At 46.3% G+C, this 23,167-nt stretch overlaps 1 protein-coding gene across 1 annotated transcript; it reads left to right on the forward strand.

Moving 5' to 3' along the window:
* Positions 1-20,708, forward strand: Mcm5 (minichromosome maintenance complex component 5). The gene is made up of 17 exons (XM_034522347.2): positions 1-109; positions 214-388; positions 599-725; positions 806-934; positions 5,572-5,744; positions 7,190-7,345; positions 8,923-9,089; positions 10,533-10,704; positions 11,931-12,042; positions 13,450-13,593; positions 13,907-13,972; positions 14,236-14,412; positions 15,068-15,180; positions 16,215-16,343; positions 17,458-17,600; positions 18,849-18,976; positions 19,798-20,708. The coding sequence occupies exons 2-17, from the start codon at positions 222-224 to the stop codon at positions 19,897-19,899; spliced, it is 2,205 nt and encodes a 734-aa protein (XP_034378238.1). The 5' UTR covers positions 1-109; positions 214-221; the 3' UTR covers positions 19,900-20,708.
* Positions 20,709-23,167: the final 2,459 nt, after the last annotated feature.

Here is a 23,167-nt window from a genome sequence, read left to right on the forward strand (position 1 = left end):
AACCAATAGGAGCGCAGAGGCCGCGGCAGACAAACGCCGAGGCTGGTTTTTCCCGCGAAAGTCGGCTTCCTCTAGCAGGGCGGAGGTTCGTGCGGCGCGCCACTGCGAGGTGAGGGGATTGCGGGACTGTGTAGGGGAGCCTGGGCTGAGACCCGTGTGACGGAGCATCCCCGCCGCCCCAGGCTGCTCAGCTCTCTGTCTCACTTGGCCCAGATACAGTCATGTCCGGCTTCGACGATCCCGGCATTTTCTACAGCGACAGCTTCGGTGGCGACCCCGGTGCTGAAGAGGGCCAGGCCCGCAAGTCGCAACTGCAGAGGCGCTTCAAGGAGTTCCTTCGACAGTACCGAGTGGGCACCGATCGCACGGGCTTCACCTTCAAGTACAGGTGGGACGGTGTCCGAGAATCAGCCTTAAGGGGGACGCCTTTTCTAGACAGGCAGGCCTAAAGTATAGCACGGTCTGCAATTAGGTGTGTTTTGAGAGAGGTGGGGGCATTAATGCCTGTGGGGACCGATGCCGGGGTGCATGTGAACTGCTGCAGACGGTTCCTCAATGCACCCTCCCTGCCTCCCTGCCCCCCTGTCGACCACTAAAGGGATGAACTCAAACGGCATTACAACCTGGGTGAATACTGGATTGAGGTGGAGATGGAGGACCTGGCCAGCTTTGACGAGGAACTGGCAGATTACTTGTATAAACAGCCAGCCGAGCACCTGCAGCTGGTGAGTAGCACCCAGATCAGAGCCTCCTCAAGCCTGGCCCTGTCCCATCACCAGCAGCTTATGCCTTTCCTCTTCTTCAGCTTGAGGAAGCTGCCAAGGAGGTGGCTGATGAGGTGACCCGGCCCCGGCCTGCTGGAGATGAGCTGCTCCAGGACATCCAGGTCATGCTCAAGTCAGATGCCAGCCCATCCAGCATTCGGATTCTGAAGGTAGGAGTTTATTGATTGGGTAGTCAGGGTGGCATGGCTGCTGTATGATGCAGAAGACTTCTGAGACAGGTAGCCTGGAGCACCAGATGTGTGACCCTCACCAAGACATTTGACTTAACTTAGCCTGTATCTTGTGTAAAATTACCTCAGTGGGTTGATGTCCAAAAGGGAAGGCAGAGTTCAGTCTTGCAGAACAACAGTAAGTTCTAATCCATTGGGGAGACTGAAAAAATAGTAAATGCCATCTGTAACTGGGAGGCAGAGGTAAAGGCCTGGTATACATGAGACCCTGTCTCAAAACAAAACAAAACAAAAAAAACCCCAGAAGACCAAAAGAAAGTAGGAACAACATGGCTATCGCTGAGAGGGGTGGAGAGCTGACAAAGAACACTTTCTCGAGGAAGCGTTATTGGAGCTGAAATTGAATGATGTGTCAAAACCTGGAAGAGTTAGTTCAAAACCTGGAAGAGCATTCCACCAGACTCAAGGAACAGGAAGTGCAGAGGCACTGGGGTGACAGTGGTGGCCTGTTTGGAGGAATGGAAAGAAATCAGTGTCTGGAACCCCCCTGAGCAGAGGATGGTGTGGGAGTCACTTGTCTTCTTCCACTGTGTGGAGTTCCTGGGATTGAACTCACATATTCAAGGTTGAGGCAAGCAGGTGTCTTTACTTGTTGAGCTATTCCACTGGTCCTGGTTCCATTCTCCTTTTATGAGTGAGGATGGGGGTCAAGTTTAGGGCCTTCTGTGTCAGGTCCTTTTATGAGGATGGGGGTCAAGTTTAGGGCCTTCTGTGTCAGGCAAAGCACTCTAACTCCTGCCGTAGACTCAGATGCATGAATTTGGAAGTCATTCTTGTGGCTGGTATGTAGAAGACTAGTTATAAAGTGAGAAGACATGGAAGCAGGACCGAGGACATGAAGATGATTGTTGTTTTATCTTAGGATTGTTGAGAAAAGAACAGTACATGTGGCCATGCTTTGTGAGTAGTGTGACATCCAGTTGTTACCCATTCACTCGGTGTCACCACCCAGTGTGTATTGTACACAGTGAAGGCTGTGTTTTAATTTTGTTTGGAGCCCCTGTCAAGTTACTCTTGGTTAGCAGGATAGCAGATCTTCCAGAAACAGCTCTGAGTCCTCCATGCAGGTTCTTCTGTTGCTTGTGTGAGTCCTACCCACATCCTAGAACTGAGCTGCACTTTAGGTTCTGCCAGTGTGATGGTGGCATTGGATTTGAGTTGGGGCTGCTGTTTCTTTGGAAAGACAAGCTTGTCCCTCTTTTAGGGACAAAGCACTCTGGGGGATGTACTGCAAAATTTACAACCCCATTGTGGGGTTTAAATTATGATTCCCAGCAGAAACAAATTACAGTTATAAAGTAGCAACGAAAATAATTTTATGGTTGGGGGTCAATACAACCTGGACAACTGTATTAAAAGTATGTTATAAGCTGGGCAGTGGTGGCACACGCCTTTAATCCCAGCACTTGGGAGGCAGAGGCAGGCGGATTTCTGAGATTCTGGTCTACAGAGTGAGTTCCAGGGCTACACAGAGAAACCCTGTCTCGGAAAACAAAAGTGTGTCAGAGCATTAGGAAGGTGGAGAACCACTGTTCTAGAGGGATTCCCCTGTTAGGGTGGCTGAGACCTCAGGCTTCTTTTCCTTTGTGGTATCGGAGGTCTGGGATACCTGGGCCCTTATAGGTAATTTTTCAAAGAATTTTGTTTTGTGGATTGTTCAAAGATTGTAATGTCTGGGCAGGTCCTTGTGCCTCCCTTATTTCACAGGGATGGTCATCCCTCCTTGTTTCTCCTCCAGATTCAAGGTTTTATAGGTCCTAGTGTGAATGCTTAGTTCCTTTGTCCAAGAAAAGCTTAGAATAGGAAGATGGGGAGGAGAAACTTTGCTTGTTAATTGTTTTAGATTTATTTTTTATATATGGGTGTTTTATATATGTATGCTTGTGTGTATCTACTTGTACAATACATGTGTGCACGCGCCTGATACCTGTGCTGTCAGAAAGACAAAATTGGATCCCCTGGAACTTGAATTATGGATGGATGTTGTGGGTTACCATGTGAGTGCTGGAAACCAAACTTGGGACTTCTAGAAGGGTAGCCAGTGCTCTTAACTGCTGAGCCATCTCTCTAGCCAGCTCCCTCATTATGAAAAACTTACCACACATGGAAGTATATAGAGAAAACTGTAATGAGCCCCTATATTGTTACTGTATTGAGCATTAGTATTTTGTCTACTTTCCTGCTTTTTTTCGGTTCTATTTCTGAAGAATTTTAAGCTGATTGTTGTACATGCTTTTAACAGGCCTAAGGTGGAATTACAAATACTATGCCTCCCTAGGCTGTATAGTAAGACCTTGACTTATGAAACAACCCCAAATAAACTTAGAAAACCCAAAGTGGATTTTACTACACATGGCATTTTATCTTTAAATACTTAAATACGTAATTTTTACTACATTTACTTCTGTGTAGGGCAATTTGGTGGTAAAAGGACAGCATGAGGGAATTTGTTCTCATCTCCCATGAGGGTTCTGGGGACTGATCACCCTGTGGGGTGGTCAGGCTTGGTGGCAAATAACCTGTTGATTTATCTTACTAGCCTCCCAGTATGCAATTGGGGGTTGGGGGGGGGGAGACAGGGTCTCTCTGTGTAATAGCCCTAGCTGTCCTGAAACTCAGTTTGTAGACAAGGCTGGCCTCAAACTCAGAGAGTTGCTTGCCTCTGCCTCCTGAGTACTGGGATTAAAGGCATGTGTTTTAGGAAGAATCAAATGTTGTATTAGGTCTTAAGTTTCTTATTCCAAGCTGGGCGGTGGTGGCGCACGCCTTTAATCCCAGCACTTGGGAGGCAGAGGCAGGCGGATTTCTGAGTTCGAGGCTAGCCTGGTCTACAGAGTGAGTTCCAGGACAGCCAGGGCTACACAGAGAAACCCTGTCTCGAAAAACCAAAAAAAAAAAAAAAAAAAGTTTCTTATTCCAGAAGAACTTTCCTTAGTCTCTGAATGTAATTCCTTTCTCAGTTACTAGCTTGTAGTAGAGGAAGGGCTGGTTTGTCCTGTAGGAGTGTGTGGCCTGCTTGGATGAACTGAAGCACACCTGTATTATTTGGAACCTGGAGGTTAGTTCAAAGTTCCAGTCTGACATACTGAGCAGGAATGTTCATGGGTGATGTTAGTGCTTTATGCTCTGTTCTTATCACTGGCATTTCTGTAGCCCTTTCATAGTTTAATAGACCCAGTCTTATGCATGTATTTGTTCTCCAATCTAGCCCAAGAGTCCCTGAGTTGGAGAAATGACAGGGAGATTGTTCTAGTCCTGTAGACTGGTGAGGCTGGCACAAGAAGCAATGGAATGTGTGAGCATGCCTCAACTGTCTATAGTGAAGATAGTAGACTCTAAAATGAGGACTTGTCATCCAACTTAATGATTAGTAACAGGCAGTCATTCTGTCTGTGGAAGGCCCTGGAGCTCTTGAAACAAGTCTGATTATCTATCCTCTCATTTCATCTGACTCCTAGCAGTGTATACTCCTGAAAGGTGAGGATTTTATTTTATTTTGAAACAGGGTTTCATTATATAGCAGCTCTGGCTTTCCTAGAACTTACTATTTAGACTGGTCTGGCTTTGAACTCAGATCCACCTGCCTCTTCTCTAAAGTGATGGTATCAAAGGTGTGCACCACCATGCCTGGCTCAAGGAATCATTTTTACAGCATGACTATTAATGGCCTAGCAGAAATGAATACATTCTAAAGAGACCCTTTAGCTATCAGACTACTAAAACAATGGATCCCCAAGATATTGGAATTTCCTAAGAAATCTCATACTGGGAAAAGAAAAGCCTGAACCATTAGTGGAAACTCTTTTCTCTAGAAATGGGGTTTATATTATAGAGACAGTGATGGGTTGGTGATGGATGGGACCACATATCTTGATCAAGCTGCCCCTGGCTCTGTTTAAACTTCGATCTCACTTCAGGATGCCTGAGGATGGGCCCAGGGGATGGGGGTGAGGGGTCCACTCTATCTCTTTGCTCTTCTTCCCAGGGTGGTCCTATTGAACATGTCTCCCCTTTCTGCTTTTTACTGTGAATATGGCTATTTTAATTGGCTACTTGAGGATGAGTAACTACTCTGGCTTCTTGGTATATAGGTGTGACCCTAAGTTTAGTAACATCACAATTAACAATTAGTGTTACTATCCAGTGAGACTTAAGATGGGGAACCTGAGGCTGACAGAATGTTCATAGCAGTTAGTGACAGAATTGAGCTAGAACCAGGGCCTCTGTCTCATGTCAGTTCTCTGGAACAGCACAGGAAGTGACTGTTAGAGCTGGAGTTTGGGTTTTCTGGTTTTGTCATAAAATATGTTTCATGTTTCCTTTGTCTCCCAGTCCCTTGGCATGTTTTGCAAGGCCCTTGAATGGGAGGGCTTGTTTATGAGGCTCCTGAACTTGGCCAGGTAGCCTCACATTAGGTGGGTGCTCTGGAAAGTCTGAGCTAAACTGTGAGCCATGGCTTTGTCACCTCCTCCAGATCTTGCTCATGTTACTCCTCAGCCCTTCCTATATCTCCCCATTCTCCTTAATCATCAAGCCTCCCTGTGGCTTTGTTACAGTCAGACATGATGTCACACCTGGTGAAGATCCCTGGTATCATCATCTCAGCCTCTGCAGTCCGTGCCAAGGCTACCCGTATCTCCATTCAGTGCCGCAGCTGCCACAACACCCTCACCAATATTGCCATGCGCCCAGGCCTAGAGGGCTATGCCCTTCCCAGGAAGTGCAATATGTGAGTATATAGCCAGAAGGACTCTGGGGAAAATGACCTGAAGTATCAAAAAAGCTGGCAACCCTGCCAAGTGCTGCCTGTACTACTTGTTCGAGACCTTAAGGCAAAGACTGGGTAGCACTATATCCTTGAGTTAGGCAGGAACATTAAACCCAGCCCAGGGTCCTTTCATGTGGTTGTACTTTTGCCCCACCTGGATAATCCACATGGCCTATGTGTGGAATCCAAGGTTGGGGAGGAAACAGTCCAGGGGAGACATGGCTATCTTGGAGCTCACTCTTGTAGACCAGGCTGGCCTTGAACTCAGAAATCTGCCTGCCTCTGCCTCCCGAGTGTTGGGTGGCATGTGCCATCGCCACCTGGCTTATAGAATCTTCTAAAGCAAACTAGATTGCTGGGCTAGACTCAGTGTGCCCACTGTACTGCCTAAGAACACGGCTATACTACCTGGTATTGAGCATATTGTTAAACTACAGTGGCAGAATGCATGGACTTCCAGTTAGTAGGACTTAAAAAAATTTACTGTATGGTTCTTAACAAACAGAAAACATTTGCAGACTTTGACCTAAGAAACTACTTGCATCTTGGCTGCTTTTGGCTTTCTCTTTTAGTTTCTTCTCAGCTTCCACAGTGCCTGAGGCAGACTGGCATTGTCCTAGGCTGTTGCCTACCCTCACCTGCTGCCACAGAATAACTCATTCCTATCCCCTTGTCCACCTTCACTGGTCCTTAGTCATTCCCTGTACAGGAGCAGGGTGGCTTGGCTCTTCCACAGGCTTTCTTGGTCTGGTGCCCTTGCCTTCTCTTCTCCCTAAGTAGTCTTCCCTCAGGTTGCCACAGTGTCCCTACCACTTCAGTCTCCTTACATGTCCTCGTCACCAAAGGTGCCTTCCCTATCCTATGTTTGCATTTGGTACACACACGTCTGCACACTCTCATCTGCCTATTTTTACTGTGTGCCTTTACACTATGCAGATGGCTTTCAATCCTGATGGGAACTTAGCTTCATAGATCAGGGACTTTAGGTTTACTGCTATGTGTCCTTACCTATATTTGCTGAATAGACTTGCTCTATAGGCCTCAGAGTCTGCACCCTCAGAATGGTCTAGGGGTGGTAAAAATCTCACTGGAAAAGATACTAGGCTAAGAATAGGGTTTAGTAAGGGATTTGATGATATAGCTCCTCTTTCACATATGAGGACAAGAGGCCTCATGAGGGAACTATGAGTGACTACCACCTAAGTGTGACATGGAGAAACCAAGATACCTGAAGATCTGACTTTAGATCTAGCACCCTACCATCATGGAAACTGTCAGTCCTTTCCTAGACATGTCCCAGCTCTACCTTAGAATGCTGCTGTCTCTTAGGGCTGACTTGTTGAATGGGTGAGTTCTGCCTTTGGGTTCTCAGGGTAGCTCTAGTGACCACTTCTTCCCCTATCCAGGGATCAGGCTGGGCGCCCAAAGTGCCCACTGGACCCATACTTCATCATGCCTGACAAGTGCAAGTGTGTGGACTTCCAGACTCTAAAACTGCAGGAGCTGCCTGATGCAGTCCCTCATGGTGAGATGCCCAGGCACATGCAGCTTTATTGTGACAGGTAAGTGTGCAGGGGCTGAGGGTTGGTGTCTATGCCACTCCGGTAGAGCATAGAGATCATCTGGTGCACAGTGTGTAGGCTGGAGCTCTTGCCGTGTCTGGTGCTTCTCATTGACTTTGTCATTTTTTGTCTCCCGTAGTCTGCAAAGCATGTCCACATCCTATTTTACATGGGTACTGTAAACTGGGGGAAGTCAGATGACTTTGAGTGGTCCTAAGGCCTGTGCATCTTCTAGGAGACTTTCCAGCCCTCTCAGCACAGAGCTGGATAACCTGCAGCAGTGCCAGCTCCTACATAGCCTGCTGCCATACCAGGCTTCCTGCTAAGACTGGGTTTTGTTTAATAGTTAAAAATGACCTAGATGAAGGCTTACAGATGCCTGAGTTCTTACCCTGGGCTCATATACCTGATGATGAGCACTGATGTAAAGCCTTCTGGGGGAGTGGATCCACAGTTGTCAGCTTTATCATTGGCAAGAATATGCAGACTCAGGGTTTTGGGAAAGCTATATTCTAAGTCCCAATTTTTTAATTTAATTTATTTTTTTTATCAGTAAAATGGCCTGGACTATTTCAGAGTGCCTGAAAAGGCATATCAAGAGTTTAACACAATTCCTTAGCACAGTTGAGTGTATTGTACTAGAGTATTCTCTAAGTATCCAAAGAGCTTGAGAATTACATCATGGAATGAGTAGAAAGTTAACAGGACAGTGTAGGTGGCAGAAAGAGTTCTCAGTGAAACTGATTATATAGTATATAGAGCACCTTTGAGTGTGTTAACTTGCTTGGTTCCCAACATCTGAGACAAGTCAAAGTCATCAATCCAAGCTCAGAGAGGCACAGTGACTTCTCTGAATTCACACAGCTACTTGATGGTCCTTTAAGCAACACTGATTCCAGGGAAACATGGAGACTTTGATCGCTTAATTTTGTTTGTTTGTTTGTTTTTGTTTTGTTTTTTTAAAGATTTATTTATTTCATGTATGTGAGTACACTGTAGCGGTCTTCAGTGTACACCCTAAGAGGGGATCAGATTCCATTATAGATGGTTGTGGGCTACCATGTGGGTGCTGGGAATTGAACTCAGGACCTCTGGAAGAGCAGTCAGTGCTCTTAACCATCGAGCCATCTCTCCAGCCCTGCTTAACATCTTTTAACATTTGTTAAAAGAGATGACTAAAAACCTAGAGGTAAATTGACTTGGCTGAGCTCAGGCAGTGTGGCAGAGGCAGAAATTGAGAGTGGCACTAGCAAGTAGTCCTGAAGAGGTTGAGGAGAAAGTTTTTCCTAAGGAGCTTGGTCATAGCTAAAGAAGGCTGGGCAATAGCACTGTGCCTCACCTCTGCCAGTACAGCACCTGACCGCTTGAGTTCAGTGAGAGTCAGGCCAGTATCACGACACTGCACTATCCAGACTGACATGTGTGGGTAGCAAGAGTGGGGAAAGGTTCCCTTACTCTAGACCATGCAAGGGTTGAGCTGACTTGATGGCGATACTGAGAGTAGAAATACTGAGCTGACCACACTGTCACCTTGGACCTCACCTGCTTTTCCTTATCTTCCCTGCACTTTACTTTAGGTACCTGTGTGATAAAGTTGTTCCTGGGAACAGAGTCACCATTATGGGCATTTATTCCATCAAGAAGTTTGGCTTGAACCCCAGCAAGGGCCGGGACAGAGTGGGTGTGGGCATCCGGAGCTCCTACATCCGGGTGCTGGGCATTCAGGTGGACACAGATGGCTCTGGTGAGTTGCTTTGAATTTCTACATTTCTCTTAACAAGCTGCTCATGTGATAACCTAGGCATTCTTGAATTGTTCAAACCATTAGGATGTGCTTTACTTGTGTGTGTTTGTGTCTGTGTGTATGTGTATGGTGGGCATACTCGGCAAATATTCTACCACTTAGCTATACCTGTATTCCCTATCCTAGGGTGTTTGTTTTTACAGCAAGCAAAAATTTGTTGCCCTAAAATAAAATGTCTATTGGTATAGTTGTAGCTTCTGCCCTGAGGTTGTTGCCTAAATGCATAATTGAGTCGCATGACTCAGTGCTATAGATGGGATGTAGTGTGTCCTTAAGTACATCCTAGTAAGTGGAGAGGAAAAAGTGCATGAGGGTTGAGCAGACAGGATCTAGTTGGAAACAAGAGCCCCTAAGGAACAAGTATCTGACACTGAACTGCTTCCATTGAAGTGTTGAAAAGGAGCTAGAGCATTGTGGGAAAACTTCATCTATCAGGAGTGTCAGCAGTGGCTTTGAAGGGTGGAGATTTGAAGATGGGTCTTTTCGAGTATAAAGGAGAGCTGGTGGGAACTAAAGGCTTGTGGGGTTGGGGGTGTGACAGGATCTCTAGTAGGGGTGGATTGAGTGGTGGGGCCACAGTTCTCAGATGGAATTGAGAGCTCATGCTTACATCCAGGGGCAGTGGGAGCCACCTTGAGGATTGGTCCCAAGAATGATAGAGTTCTGAATACTGTGTCCATATTCCATGTTGTTAGAAACTCCCTTGGCTAAAACAAAAAGCCACATGTTCATCTGGCCATATTCCAGACTTTAACTGTCCTTGACTTGCCATATCAATGTATTTCCATCTTCTGAAACCGGCTCTTCCTTAGCCTTCCTTTCCCTTCCCTTGCAAACCCTTCAGATCTTCCCCCCCCCCCCCCACCTTAGTAAGCATGCTGTTTGGCTGCTCTACTTCATGTCCAGGGCTGGCCACTCCTTACCTCCCTGCTCTGAGTCCCACTCTTCCTCCTGGGTTGTTTTTCAAGACCCTCTGCCACTGAGCCATTTTGTTTTGATCAAGCAGTTGCATTGACTCTCTACTTTATCTGCATTATGAGAGACTCTACAGTAGTTCCCAGGGGCTCTGTGATCTGGGGTGATTGGAACCCTTTTTTCCTCTCTGGACCCCTGAGATTTGAAAGACTGGTATAGCCCTGTGCCCTAACTTTCCTGAGTGAGATTGTGTCTTCTTGGTGCTGAGAGCTATTGGTGTATATATTTTGACAGGGGTGTGTGTGTGTGTGTGTGTGTGTGTGTGTGTGTGTGTGTGTGTGAGAGAGAGAGAGAGAGAGAGAGAGAGAGAGAGAGAGAGAGAGAGAGAGAGATCCTGACCTAGGGCTAGGCCCAGCAATAGGCTGGAGGAGATGCCTCTTGCTCACTTATGCTCCTGTTCTGTCATAGGCCGCAGCTTTGCTGGGTCTGTCAGCCCACAGGAAGAGGAGGAATTTCGTCGCCTGGCTGCCCTCCCAAACATATATGAGCTTGTCTCCAAGAGCATTTCCCCCTCCATCTTTGGGGGCATGGATATGAAGAAGGCCATTGCCTGCCTGCTTTTTGGGGGTTCCCGGAAGAGGTGAGAGGTCTGGGAGATGGGTGCTGATGACAAGGCTGCTGCAGGAGGACATCTGTATGATGAGGACCAGGTGTTCTTCCATGTCTCCTAGGTGCCTCAGCCTGCTGGCACTGGGGAGCACAGAGAGAAACCATTGGCCTAGGCTCTGTAGTCTAGTGTGAAAGACACCACCTTGAAAGTTTCTATGAATGAGACATGTGAAATACCTGACACTTAGAAAGTGTCATGTGTCCCCTCTCTCTCTCTCTCTCTCTCTCTCTCTCTCTCTCTCTCTCTCTCTCTCTCTCTCTCTTTTCTTCCCTCCCTCCCTCCCTCCCTCCCTCCCTCCCTCCCTCCCTCCCCTCCCTCCTTCCCTCCTTTCCTTTCTTTCTTTTCTTTATTTTTAAGATTTATTTTATGTACATAAGTTCACTGTTGCTCTCTTCAGACACACCAGAAGAGGACATCAGATAACATTATGATTGGTTGTGAGCCACCATGTGGTTGATGGGAATTGAGCGAGGGACCTCTGGAAGAGCAGTCTTAACCACTAAGCCATCTTCAGCCCTCTTTCTTTCCTTCTTTTTTTATTTTGGCTTTTCTTTTTAAACAGGTCTTATTATGTAATCAAGCTGTCCTTCAAACTCCTGATCCTTCTGCTTCAGTCTTCCAGATTTTAAGATTACAGGTGTTGGTCACCATTCCTGACTTCCTTTGTCTTTTTGAAACTTTAAAATAATTGAGCTCAGACATTAGCAGCAATGACAGTATGTACTAGTGGCTACTGTTAAATATGCTTTTTGTATGTTCAGAGCATTCTGGTAAGTGCTTAATCTGTCCTGAACCCAGCTGGTCCTCTCAGCAGTCTGTATGGACATTACTGTTGTATTCATTTCATAGTTGAGGAAACTGAGGCACAGAGAACGAAAGGACATGCTTCAGGAAAGAGGTTGGGCTGGATTCTGCCCTGTGGCTACTCTGCAGTGTGCACAGCCCTTGGTGCCATTTCTGTTACTTCCCTACCTGAGAAATACCTTACCCTCCATTGTTAGGCTAGGAACCAGAGAACTGGGTGTGAGCTTACTTCTGGCCCAGACGCTGTCATTTCCACCTGTTCTGAGACTCTTAGGGGAGGGTGACCAACCCACATAAAGCCAAGAGACTGAGATGGGACGGTCGTGAGTTAGTTTAGAGGATAGCCCTCAAGTAGACTCTTACTTTGTCTTCTAACTACCTGTCATCTCTAGGCTCCCAGATGGACTCACTCGCCGAGGTGATATCAACTTGCTGATGTTGGGGGATCCTGGTACAGCCAAGTCTCAGCTTCTGAAGTTTGTGGAGAAGTGCTCTCCTATTGGGGTACGTGGCTGGGGACAACTTTCGTGGCTTAGGTGTTCCAGCAGGAAGGAAGGCTACAGAGTAGATTTACCTAGTTCCTGGGCATGCATGGGGTCTGGCTTAACCAGATCCTCTTCCTCATTCATCTTGGCTGTGGTGAGGATGGCAGAGGGGGTTTGAGAAGGAAGATGTATGTGTGTAGGGGTGGATGATAAGAACATTGGACTAAGTCAGGCCTGGTTTGCTTCTCAGCCTGGCAGTAGCTGCCTGAGGACCTGGAAGAGGTAGCCTAGATTCCCTGAGCATCAGCTCACCCATTTGCTAAGTAATGACACTGCTTATGATAATAGCTGGAATAAAGAAGGGCCAGATGCCTTTAATCCCAGCACCTGGGAGGCAGAAGCAGACAGATTTATGAGTTTGAGGCCAGCCTGGTCCACAGAGTGAGTTCCAGGATGGCCAGGTCTATACAGAGAAACCCTGTCTCAAAAAAAGAAAAAAACAAAAAAAGAGCCAGATGCTTGCTAAAGTACCTGCCAGGTTTTTACTCATTTAACTGTCTTGTCCTCATGTGCTACTCCTCATGTTAGGCACTGGATGTAGGGGCGGAGCAGTAAGGTGTCTTGCTCAAGATCCCACTGCTGGGGAACTTTAGAACAAGGTTCAAGCCAGTGTGTCTAGTGACCTAGGTGCCCCAGGTCTGAGAGGATCAGGGAAAGGGTGGATGTGACAACTGACTGGTCTGTGCAGTGGGGGAAGTGGTGGTTTTGGATGAAGGGGAGGTGTGCTAAGTTAACACATTGGCAGTGTCCCAAAGAAATACCAAGGCCTGAAAATATAAGTTGTGTCATGTTAAATCTTATAGTAGCCACATTTAGAAAGTAAGAATAGGTGGAATTTGTATAATCTGTTTATACTGTAGTTCAATATAAGCTTTTTTTTTTAAAGTGTAGATAAACCCCAAATCTTATGCATGTTAGGCAAATATTTTACCACTGAAGTACATCCCAGTCCTATTACATGCAAGTATTGAATGGTTGGCATTCATGTTAGCACAGTGTGATCTGAGTATCTCTCACTTACATGTACCTCAGGTAGGACTTACTATATTTCAAGGGGTCTGGCAGTATGTAGCATGCAGGTCTTCACAGATGATGGACTCAGGGTAGAGGTATCCTAAAAGACAAGAGTCCCCAGCCCTGAGTCCAGCTTTAAATATGTCCTTTTCTGGGATCAATACTTAAGTCACAGGGATGTGCTGTAGCTCAGGTGAGCCTTACAAAGAGGAAGGAAAGGCTGAGGCCCAGTTAGGTTTTGAGTTCTGTACTATTCAACCAGCTTTACAGTGTGATATGGGTAAGTCACAGCCCTCTGAGCTCTTGCCCTTTGGGGCTAGCACTAAGTACTGATACCTCTTGTCTCTTCCAGGTATACACATCTGGGAAAGGCAGCAGTGCTGCTGGCTTGACTGCCTCAGTGATGCGGGACCCCTCATCTCGAAACTTCATCATGGAAGGTGGAGCCATGGTTCTGGCCGATGGTGGGGTTGTCTGTATTGATGAGTTTGACAAAGTGAGTCTAAGTCTTCTAGACACAGGACTGGGGTTTGTGGCCTAAGGTGTGGTAGCAGATACCACTTCTGAGAGACTTATCTGTAGTTCTTGTGCCCATCACTCTGGGCGTACTTGGGATAGGTTGCTTTGCCTCCCCTATCCTGAGGGAGATGCTGTGTGATTTTTTTTTTTTTTCTGGGAGAGTGAAAGCCAAGCCAATCTGCTATTGGCTGGCCTAAAGCCTACTACACAGTGGTAGCAGTTCCTAGTTATTTTTCTGCCACTCTCCCCTTCTTGGGTGAGGATTCTGATAGACAAACTCTTCAATGCAGATGCGGGAAGATGACCGTGTAGCAATCCATGAGGCTATGGAGCAGCAGACCATCTCCATTGCCAAGGTGAGTAGCAACCACCCTTCAGCAATCCTAAATCCTCCTAAGGTTGCTCTGATGGGTGTAACCAAGTTCTTTTTGCCCAATACTGTGCTAGTAGCAGCAGGCCTGGAACTGGGGGTAGGGGAGCAAGAGCACACACATGTAAGCATATACCCACTTATATGTGTGCATGTAATGTATGAGTTCATATGTTCACATATGGTGGAGAGGCGTGTCCCAGGATATTTGGTGATTTTTTTTTCTGTTTACTTCCCTTTCTAATTCAGGCTGGGATCACTACCACCTTGAACTCTCGCTGCTCTGTTCTGGCTGCAGCTAACTCAGTGTTTGGCCGATGGGATGAGACAAAAGGGGAGGACAATATTGACTTCATGCCTACCATCTTGTCCCGATTCGACATGATCTTCATTGTCAAAGATGAGCACAATGAGGAGAGGGACATGGTGTGTCTCGGGCGAGGCTGGTGACAACAGATAGGTTCATGGTCTTGGGTGAATAAGAGATGTAACCACAGAAATGCTAGTGGTCAGATAGTCTGGGAGGAAGCATATCAATGACTTGTTAGTGGCTTGTGGAGTGTTGGAAGGAGGAACCTAGAGTCCTGAGACCTAGTCCTATGTATGCCCCGAGGGAGAAGCTGTGTGATTATTATTATTATTATTATTATTATTATTATTATTATTATTATTATTATTAAAGCAAGAAGTCTAAAATCTGAGCTCTGCCCCTCACCCTTGTTAGTAAATTCCTGAAAGAAAATAGCTTATGGAATTTGGTAAGGCCATAGGTATAGTGCCCATGAGGATCTAGGTTGTTGGACCAGCTGTCTGTTTCTGCTTCCCTTTTGGAGGCTTTATTCTTAGACAGTCCTGAAACTGTCCTTAAACTGTCCTTAAACTGTCCTGAAAGGAAGAGGAAGAAGAAACCTTTTCTAGTAGTTTTGATAGAAGTGCCAGAATGGCTTGGATATTGTCCACTGTCCATGCTTAAGTAGACACTTGCCACAGGCCAAAGGGGCTGGAACACAAGCGCTTGCCATTTTATTTCATCTTCCCTGTTAAACCTATGAGCTGACCCAGTGTTCCCTGTGCTCCTTAGATGCTGGCCAAGCACGTCATCACTCTGCATGTGAGTGCACTGACACAGACACAGGCTGTGGAGGGTGAGATCGACCTGGCTAAGATGAAGAAGTTCATTGCTTACTGCCGAGCGTGAGTGCTGGGGGATAACATGGGCTTTTTGCATGGAGGGGGAGCCCAGTCCTGTTCTGCTCCTTACCCAGGATTACCTGGTAACCCTGTTTTGAACTTTGTTCTGTTTTTACCTGTCACTGTGACTCTCTCCATGAGTTTACATTTATGGCTTTGAACAGATTGCTCAAGCATTCTGAGCCTCAGTTTCTCGAAGGTTATGTTTAAATTCTTGGTATATCACTGCACCAGGCCTATACTTAGTAGAGTTCAGCTGTAACTGTTATTGGGACACATGGTGTTTCTTCTGTTCTAGACATGATTCTATTTTTTGTATATAAATGACCTATAAGTCTGTTCTAGAAAGCTAAGGTGCAAGGTTAGATTACTTATCCAAGGCCGTATACGGAAAGTAGTGTGGACAGTTCCCAGAGGCTGTGCTCTTAACCTTCTTATTCAGATTCTCAGGGTTTATCTTTGAAAGGGCGAAGCACCAAAGATTGGGTACTCATCAGTTGTAGCAGTTGAGTGGTCCCCTAATGCATGTACCACTTCTGCCACAGTGAGTAGGCGTTAACAGTTCCTGTGAACTTTGTTGTGGTTTTGAACTTTGGGAAGCCTTCAGGGAGATCTTATCTTTGGGCCTCAGTTTTCTCATCCTCTTAAGTCGGGGAAATGGAGTGGAGGAGCTGGAGACTGCTGGGAAGCCTGTTCCCTGGTGGGCCTCCTGCTCCTGCGTGGCCCTCAGTGACTGGTGGAGCAGTGTACACCTGGTGGCCAGACAGCATACTGCAGCCAGCAACAAGAATAGTTTTCTGCACATAAGTTCAAGCTTCCCGCCTTCTCAGAGAGGTGCCATGTAGATCTCTGACACCTGCTGATAGCCAGGTCCAGTTTTTCTTAAATCTCTTTCAAATGACTTGACAGCTATATTATGAGCAGGAAGCTGTGTTTGGGAACATTCATCTTTGCGCACCAATAGAGGCCTGGGAACAGGGTGGGGACAACCTTGGATTTCATTCTGGACTTACTCTAGTTCACTCTGCAATCTGCAGGAGGTGTGGACCTCGGCTATCAGCAGAGGCAGCAGAGAAGCTGAAGAACCGCTACATCATCATGCGGAGTGGGGCTCGTCAGCATGAGAGGGACAGCGACCGTCGGTCTAGCATCCCCATCACTGTGCGGTGAGCAAGTGGGCTTACCTCAGAGAGCAGGGCCAGTTGGCACTGCCATTCTCATAATGCAGGCCCAGGGTGGGCTGGGCAAGAGGGTCGTCTGAGACTATGTGCTGTGGCTTCCTAATTATCTATTTTATTGTGTGTATTTGAGGCTGGGGATGCCTGGGTAGTTCTTACTTCTGTATTTTGCCTGGCTTCCCTCTTTGAGAGGCGGCCTGAGGAAAGGGGAGGACTCTGTCCTAGCCCCTGACTGGTTATGTAACTACGGGAAAATTCTACAGATCTTCACTGGGTCTCAATTCTTCTTATTTCCACCACTAGGGTTGTCATTTATAGATAACATAGTTAGTAACAGCTGAGTTAAACCTCTAGTAGCAGAGAAGCACTTGCCATATTTTTCAATATTAATCAATATTGGTTACAAGTAAATCTGATTGTGTATAAAGAAACCCAAAGAGAGTAGCTTAAGTGGAAGTTTAGTTTCATTATTAAACTTTGGGAAGTAGGCAGTAGTTTCTGTTTTTTTTTTTTTTTTTTGAGCTGTCAGCCTGGGCTCCATTACATTCACCTTGGCCAGCCTTTTAGCCCCGTATGGTTTTAGAAGTTACAGCCATCATTTCCACATTGTGAGCACCAAGAGAGACAGTGGGGGGAAGACATGGTTTTTATGGACACTTCTGACATTTTCATATGATGCATGGATTTAGAACTTAGGGGCCACACCTGGACCAAAAAGGCAGGAAATAATTCTTTAGCAGGCAGCATGTGCTGGAATAAAAATTGGGTTCTAGGGTGGGAGAGATAGCTCAGTGGTTAAGAGCACTGACTGCTCTTCCAGAGGTCTTGAGTTCATTTCCCAGCATCTACATGGTGGCTCACAGCTGTTTGTGATGGGGGATCCGATGTCCTCTTCTGGTGTGTCTGAAGACAGCAACAGCACAGCTACATACATGAAATAAATAAACCTTTTAAAAAGATTGGGTTCCAGTAGTAAGAATAAAGGGTAATAGATAGCCAGCAAACTTCCCTGTAGTCCTAACTACCTTGGCCATGGTCCTTGCTGAAGGATCAGAAGAAGGAACGTGGGCTGAGCCCTTTGGGTACTTTGTTGTCCCAGCAGGCAGCTGGAGGCTATTGTGCGCATTGCTGAGGCCCTCAGTAAGATGAAACTGCAGCCCTTTGCTACTGAGGCTGATGTAGAGGAGGCGTTGAGGCTGTTCCAGGTGTCCACACTGGATGCTGCTTTGTCTGGCAACCTGTCTGGTGAGTAAGTGCTGGACTGTGGTCTTGGACTCTAGGATAAAGATTTAGTTAGCTGGTGGCCTGTAGGGTGCTGCCTGGATGTGCTTTTGATAATAGCCTTTCCCCTGCTTCTCTCCTGGATGTCTTAACTATTGTAGGAGGAAGGCACTTCCTTCTCCATAGATCTCTTGAGTCAGTTCATTAAAAGTAATTGTAGGCCTATCACTGGTAAAGAGTGGCTGTCAGCCCTCCCTCCTGTTAAACTCAGAACTAGAGCTTCCCAATTTGTGGCCCCTTTTTTTTGACAGCCATGTCTGGTACACTAGGCACATCGCCCTGTCATGGAGATGAGACTGACAGCTTCTGTGGTGTCATGGTCACCAGTCTTGGTGGAATACAGGCCTGTTGGCCCCTGAGCCTTAATGTTTGCTGCCTGCTTTCAGCCAGTCTTCTGAGATTGGTGATATGCCAGCCTCTTTAGAGTTATATCCACCCTAATCTGGCAGTAAATCTGACTTAGCATTTGCCAATCTCTACCTGACCTATCCATTCCACAGGCTTTCTAACCTTTCTTGGTGGGATAGGTGAGGGAGGAGGTTGTTATAGGTAGTGAGTGAAAGGAAGTAAGAGGGGTGGTGGCAGCTGGGCCAGGTGTGTTGGAGAAGGATTGGTTCTTATCTGGTAAGATTATACACCACCTGCTTACCCAGGGCTTCTCATGGATGGTACCTCTCAAAGATTTGTGCTCTAGAGGGCTCTGCCTTCCCTCCCTTCTTGCTCTCTTTAACTCAGAACATATACTTTCACTGGGCATGATGGTTCAGAAGCAGGAGAATCTCTTGGGTTTGAGGTTTGAAGCCAGCCAGGGCTACACAATGACACTGTTCCTCAAATGTAATGAAGTAATAACCCCAACGAAATAAAAACTGCTTCCTTCATAGTCTATACTGCGGCTGTTCCTGTTGTTTTGGTATGTGTAGCCCACAGAGTCTTGTGGCACCTGACACTCAGTTACCATGGTGTCTCTGCTACCTAGCTCTGTGCCTGTTGCATGGCCTCTGTTACCTTTCCCTCTGCCTAGAGCACTCTTCCCCATATTACTTGATTCTCACTTCCCTGGTGAGGCCTCCACTGTCACATGGTGTTCTGTCTTAAGTTTTCTCTGGAGCTGGGTTCAGGCCACTCTAGTTAGAAGCTGTTATCTCTGGCCCTCCCAGTATGAATGAAATGGGGTTTCTAGCACCCAGTTTCCCTATTGCACTCTCACAGGAGTGGAGGGCTTCACTACCCAGGAGGACCAGGAGATGCTGAGCCGCATTGAGAAGCAACTCAAGCGACGTTTTGCCATAGGCTCCCAGGTGTCTGAACACAGCATTGTCCAGGACTTCACCAAACAGGTGAGCCTTCCTAACCCTGGGTCTGCAAGCCAGGCCCAGGATACAGAGGGTATCCTCTTAGTCTGGTTCCCACTCAGCCATCACATACAGTGTTCTGTTTTCAGCAGAGGGGTGCTGGGATGGGGGTGTTTGAGCCAACTGCTGCAGTCTACAGTTGGGGTTGGTTATTTATAGGAAAGGAGGAAGCAGGTCTGGAGAAACTAACACCTAATTTCCCCATCTCTTAGATTTTCCCATGTTTGGATCCTTACAGGGCAGGGAAGACTTGAACCAGATGAGTGAACCTTGCAGCTTATTGAGGAGAGGGCTACTGATTTCCAGCACAGGAGATACTGTTTTGGGGTGCCAGGAGGAGCCTATGCCCTTTAAAATCATGAGGATGTCCCTGTTTTCTGTTTTTCATTCCCTTTCCCGTGTATCTTCTCAGTTTGCTCCTGGAAGTAAATTATATAGTGTTGGGTACTGGCCCTCTTTAAGTGAAGAGACTAGTGTTGACTGAGGCTGGGGCTGGAGAAAGCTTGATTTCTAGAGCCACAGCGACTTAAGTCCTATCTTATTTAATTGCTATAGGACCCAAACAAATGACTGTCTGTTTCTTTCTCTGTAAAATGAGATTATTTCTAATACTAAGTCCATAAAGTCGATATAGGACTCTACTTGCCTAGTACACAGGAGGCATCATGTATGAGGCTTTCTGAAGTCAAGGGAGAATGGAGGTGGATATTTTTGTCTGTTTAAAATTGTCTATGATCTGGGGTGTGCATCAGCTCCCTTGGGTCATAATGATATACCTCTGCACCTGTCTTGTGCTTTTCCTACAGAAATATCCAGAGCATGCCATCCGAAAGGTGCTGCAGCTCATGCTACGCAGGGGTGAGATCCAACACCGCATGCAGCGCAAGGTGCTCTATCGCCTCAAATGAGCCCGCTGCCCGTCAACCCTCAAACCTGCAATGTGCAAATCACCCCACCTCCCACTCAGTGCTCTTGCACTGCTCCAAACCTTTTTCCCTGCCTCTCCGCCACAGACTGCTGTCTGCAACACATCTACAGCCCCTGGAAATGTGCTTTGGTCTATTGGCCTCATGTACTGTGTTTGGGTGTCTGAGGGGGCTCTCTGCTCTGGGTGCCTAGCCCCTGTCATGCCTCCTCAACAAGATGAATCTGAAGCAGGAACAGGCCCTGGTTGTAGACGGGTCTGTATATTGGCTCCCAGGCCACTGACTGCTAAGGTTCTTCGTGTGTACAGAAGAAATGTCCCTGGCTGCTAAGGACAGTGGAGCCAGTGTGACAGTAGTACTGTGTGGGGTACAAGGTTGACTCAGATCATTTCAGCAGCACCTGATGTGAGAACTGGATTATTCAGTGAGCTGTCTATACTTCAATTTCCTAATCTGTAAACAAATTTGACGAAGCTGAGCTCAGTGAGTGAATGGCTGTCAGTGAAATCCCAAGCAGGCTGTAATGTAGAAAGTCTCCAGGGCTTTATTTACAGCAAGTGGGCCTCAGTGGTATGTGTATCACTGGGGGAGGAACCTGACTTCAGGGTTTTATCAGTAAAGGAGCTGTGAGGACCTGGCCCACCTTCAGCGTGGTAGGTGGTATTAGTGACATTGTTAAAGGAAGACACCCCAACACCTTTTATTACCAAAATGCTGAAAACTGCTTTTAGAAATCTAGAATTTACAAAATTAAGGAAAAGTCAGTGAAATAAAGTTTGTTATTTAAAGTACATTTATAAATGGGAAGCATTGAATTAACTGAGCGTACTATTGCTAAAAACAACCTTGGTCACCAACAGTAAAGCAACTGTAAGAGGACGGCTTCAGAGAACAGGAAATACATACACAGGCCTTCTTTCTCATAGTTGACTTCCTGTGCTGAAATCACTTGCTTGAGGTGTGTGCTTCTCACTCCTTCCTGGAAATGTACTTGCTCCCGATGAATGACCATAGCCATTTCTTTATGACTGCTCTGCACACTTGGAACGGAGTGCCTTACCTGGAAGGCAGGCTTGGTAAGAACATTTCATCCTACTTGAGGCCTTGAGGATGTGTGGATATTGCCAGCCTGCAGGAGTGGTTAGTTGAGTGGAAGATGCCGGTAGGATACCTGTTTCCTGGTAGACCATGGCTGCCAGGCACGGTGCTGAGGGAGATGACAAGCTTGGCTTGCAGGAGGAAGAGTGCCCAGGAAAATACTAGGAATGGAGCATTGGTTGGTTTCAGAGTCTGAACTGGATCCTAACCTTTAATTCTACAAGACACTGAGCTGCTGTGGCTATGTTACTGTAGCCCTGCCAGTATGGCCAAGGTAGGCTGGCACACACATACTTCCCTCCTCTTCCCTCCCTTCCTCACGTTCATGAATGTCTGACACAAGTAGGATTTGAGGCAGTGCTCTGAGGACTCAGTCAAGGAGATCATCTGTCCTGTGCCTTGCTGTGCTAAAAGGAGCTGGCTTTCATTGCTTCCCTTGACAGCAGCTTGATTTTCATTGTTTTTGCCTTGGCATGCTTGGGCCTCCTGGTGACTTCTGGTCCCTAACCCAAGGTGTAGACATTTCACGTCCCCTGGTTGGTCTTTCAGCTTAAATATTTGTCCTTAGTCATACACTCGTGTCATGCAGTGACAAGATTGATATACGTACAGATGGGCTGCCATGGCCTGTTAACAGCTCCCGAGCTCCGCTGCATCTGCTGTCACGTGTTGTCTGACCCAGACTGCATGTGGGAGAGAGCTACTGTAATGTATACCTTGTGGAGGATTTCTGGCAGAATTCTAAGCAGCTGTTAATGACTTGCTGTTGGGAATCACAGACTCTGGTCACTGTAGCCACCATAGAAGTTACACGTACAGTGAAGATTACAGGCCAGATATGGAAGTTAGCATTCTTGTAATTCTAGTATTTAGGAGGTGGAAGCAGGAACATCAGGAGTTCAAGATTGTCCTCAGTTTCAAAGTGTGCAAGGCTACAAATTGGGATACAGGAGGTTGGTCCTGTTTCAAAAACTATCTACATAAGAATGTTAGTGAAAATACTGTTTTAGAGGAACATTTACAAGTATCAGAATAAGACCAATTTTTTTATTTTTAAATTATTTTTTGTTTTATGTCATTGGTGTTTTGTGTGTATGTATGAAGGTGTTAGATCTTTGATTTGCAGATAGTTGTTAACTGCTGTGTAGGTGCTGAGAATTGAGCCTGGGTCCTCAGGAAGAAAAGCCAGTGCTTTTCAATGCTAAGCCATCTCCACCCTGACACTAAAAGACTCAACAAAAACAAAGAATTTCAGAAATGCAAGATTAGTTTTCTCAGCATCAGACTGGGTGGAAGTGGCAGAAGATGCATATGTCACAGGGTAATTTTGTGGTTTTAGATTTTTCATTTATATTAAGTATGTTATGGTTTTAGATGTAAATCTTTCATTTATATTGTGTATACAGGGGTGTCTATGTGTTGGTCCTGAATAGCATGTCACATGGGTAGAGCTCAGGGGGCAACTGCATGGAGCCTGTTCTCTCCTTGCATGTTTACAAGGGCCCTTGGGAAAACTCAGGTCATCAGATGTGTGTGACAAGCACGTTTACCTGCTGAGCCATACAGAGCCTTGTGTTTAAACATGAACGGTGGTAGGTTGGTATTTATGAGCCAAGGATTGAAGGTCAGTGGTTGACAGCTTGCCTGGCATGTATGAGGCCAGGTTTTCTTTCAATCCTAGCACCACAAAAACATGGTTCAAAAGGATATTAATGTTGTTTTCAGTTAAATCAGCGTGGGTCTTTTACTTGAAATATGAGGCAGTAAGGTACAGTTCTGGTCTAAGTACATGGACTCAGACCCAGTTGACCTGGGTTCAGATGTTGGTGCACACCTTAAACACCAGCACTAGGGAGGCAGGCAGGTGGATCTCTTGAATTTGAGGCTATAGTGCAAGTTCCAGGACAAGGGCTCACAGAAACCTTATCTTGAATAAAAAGAAAAAGGAAAAAAAAAGAGATGTGAGCATCATTTTAAGGATGAGGCAGGCAGGCTCTGCTGGGAACTGAGCTGCCCTGACAGCAGCAAATTTTGGAGTTATTAGGATACTAAGTTCCAGGCAATAGACAGGCAGTTTAGGGTCCTTTTGATTGTTTCCCCATTCTCAGAGTTCAGGCTGAGGTTAAGAGAACAGCCCTGAGGATATAAGTTG

Source organism: Arvicanthis niloticus, chromosome 18 (genome assembly GCF_011762505.2).
Source record: "Arvicanthis niloticus isolate mArvNil1 chromosome 18, mArvNil1.pat.X, whole genome shotgun sequence".
In the NCBI taxonomy this organism is placed as follows: domain Eukaryota; kingdom Metazoa; phylum Chordata; class Mammalia; order Rodentia; family Muridae; genus Arvicanthis; species Arvicanthis niloticus.

Coding starts and splice junctions, on each gene's coding strand:
- Mcm5 (XM_034522347.2), top strand. CDS start 222: ATGTCCGGCTTCGACGATCCCGGCATTTTCTACAGCGACAGCTTCGGT. Junction 5,745..7,189: donor CTTCCCAGGAAGTGCAATAT/GTGAGTATATAG, acceptor TCCCCTATCCAG/GGATCAGGCTGGGCGCCCAA. Junction 12,043..13,449: donor AGAAGTGCTCTCCTATTGGG/GTACGTGGCTGG, acceptor TGTCTCTTCCAG/GTATACACATCTGGGAAAGG.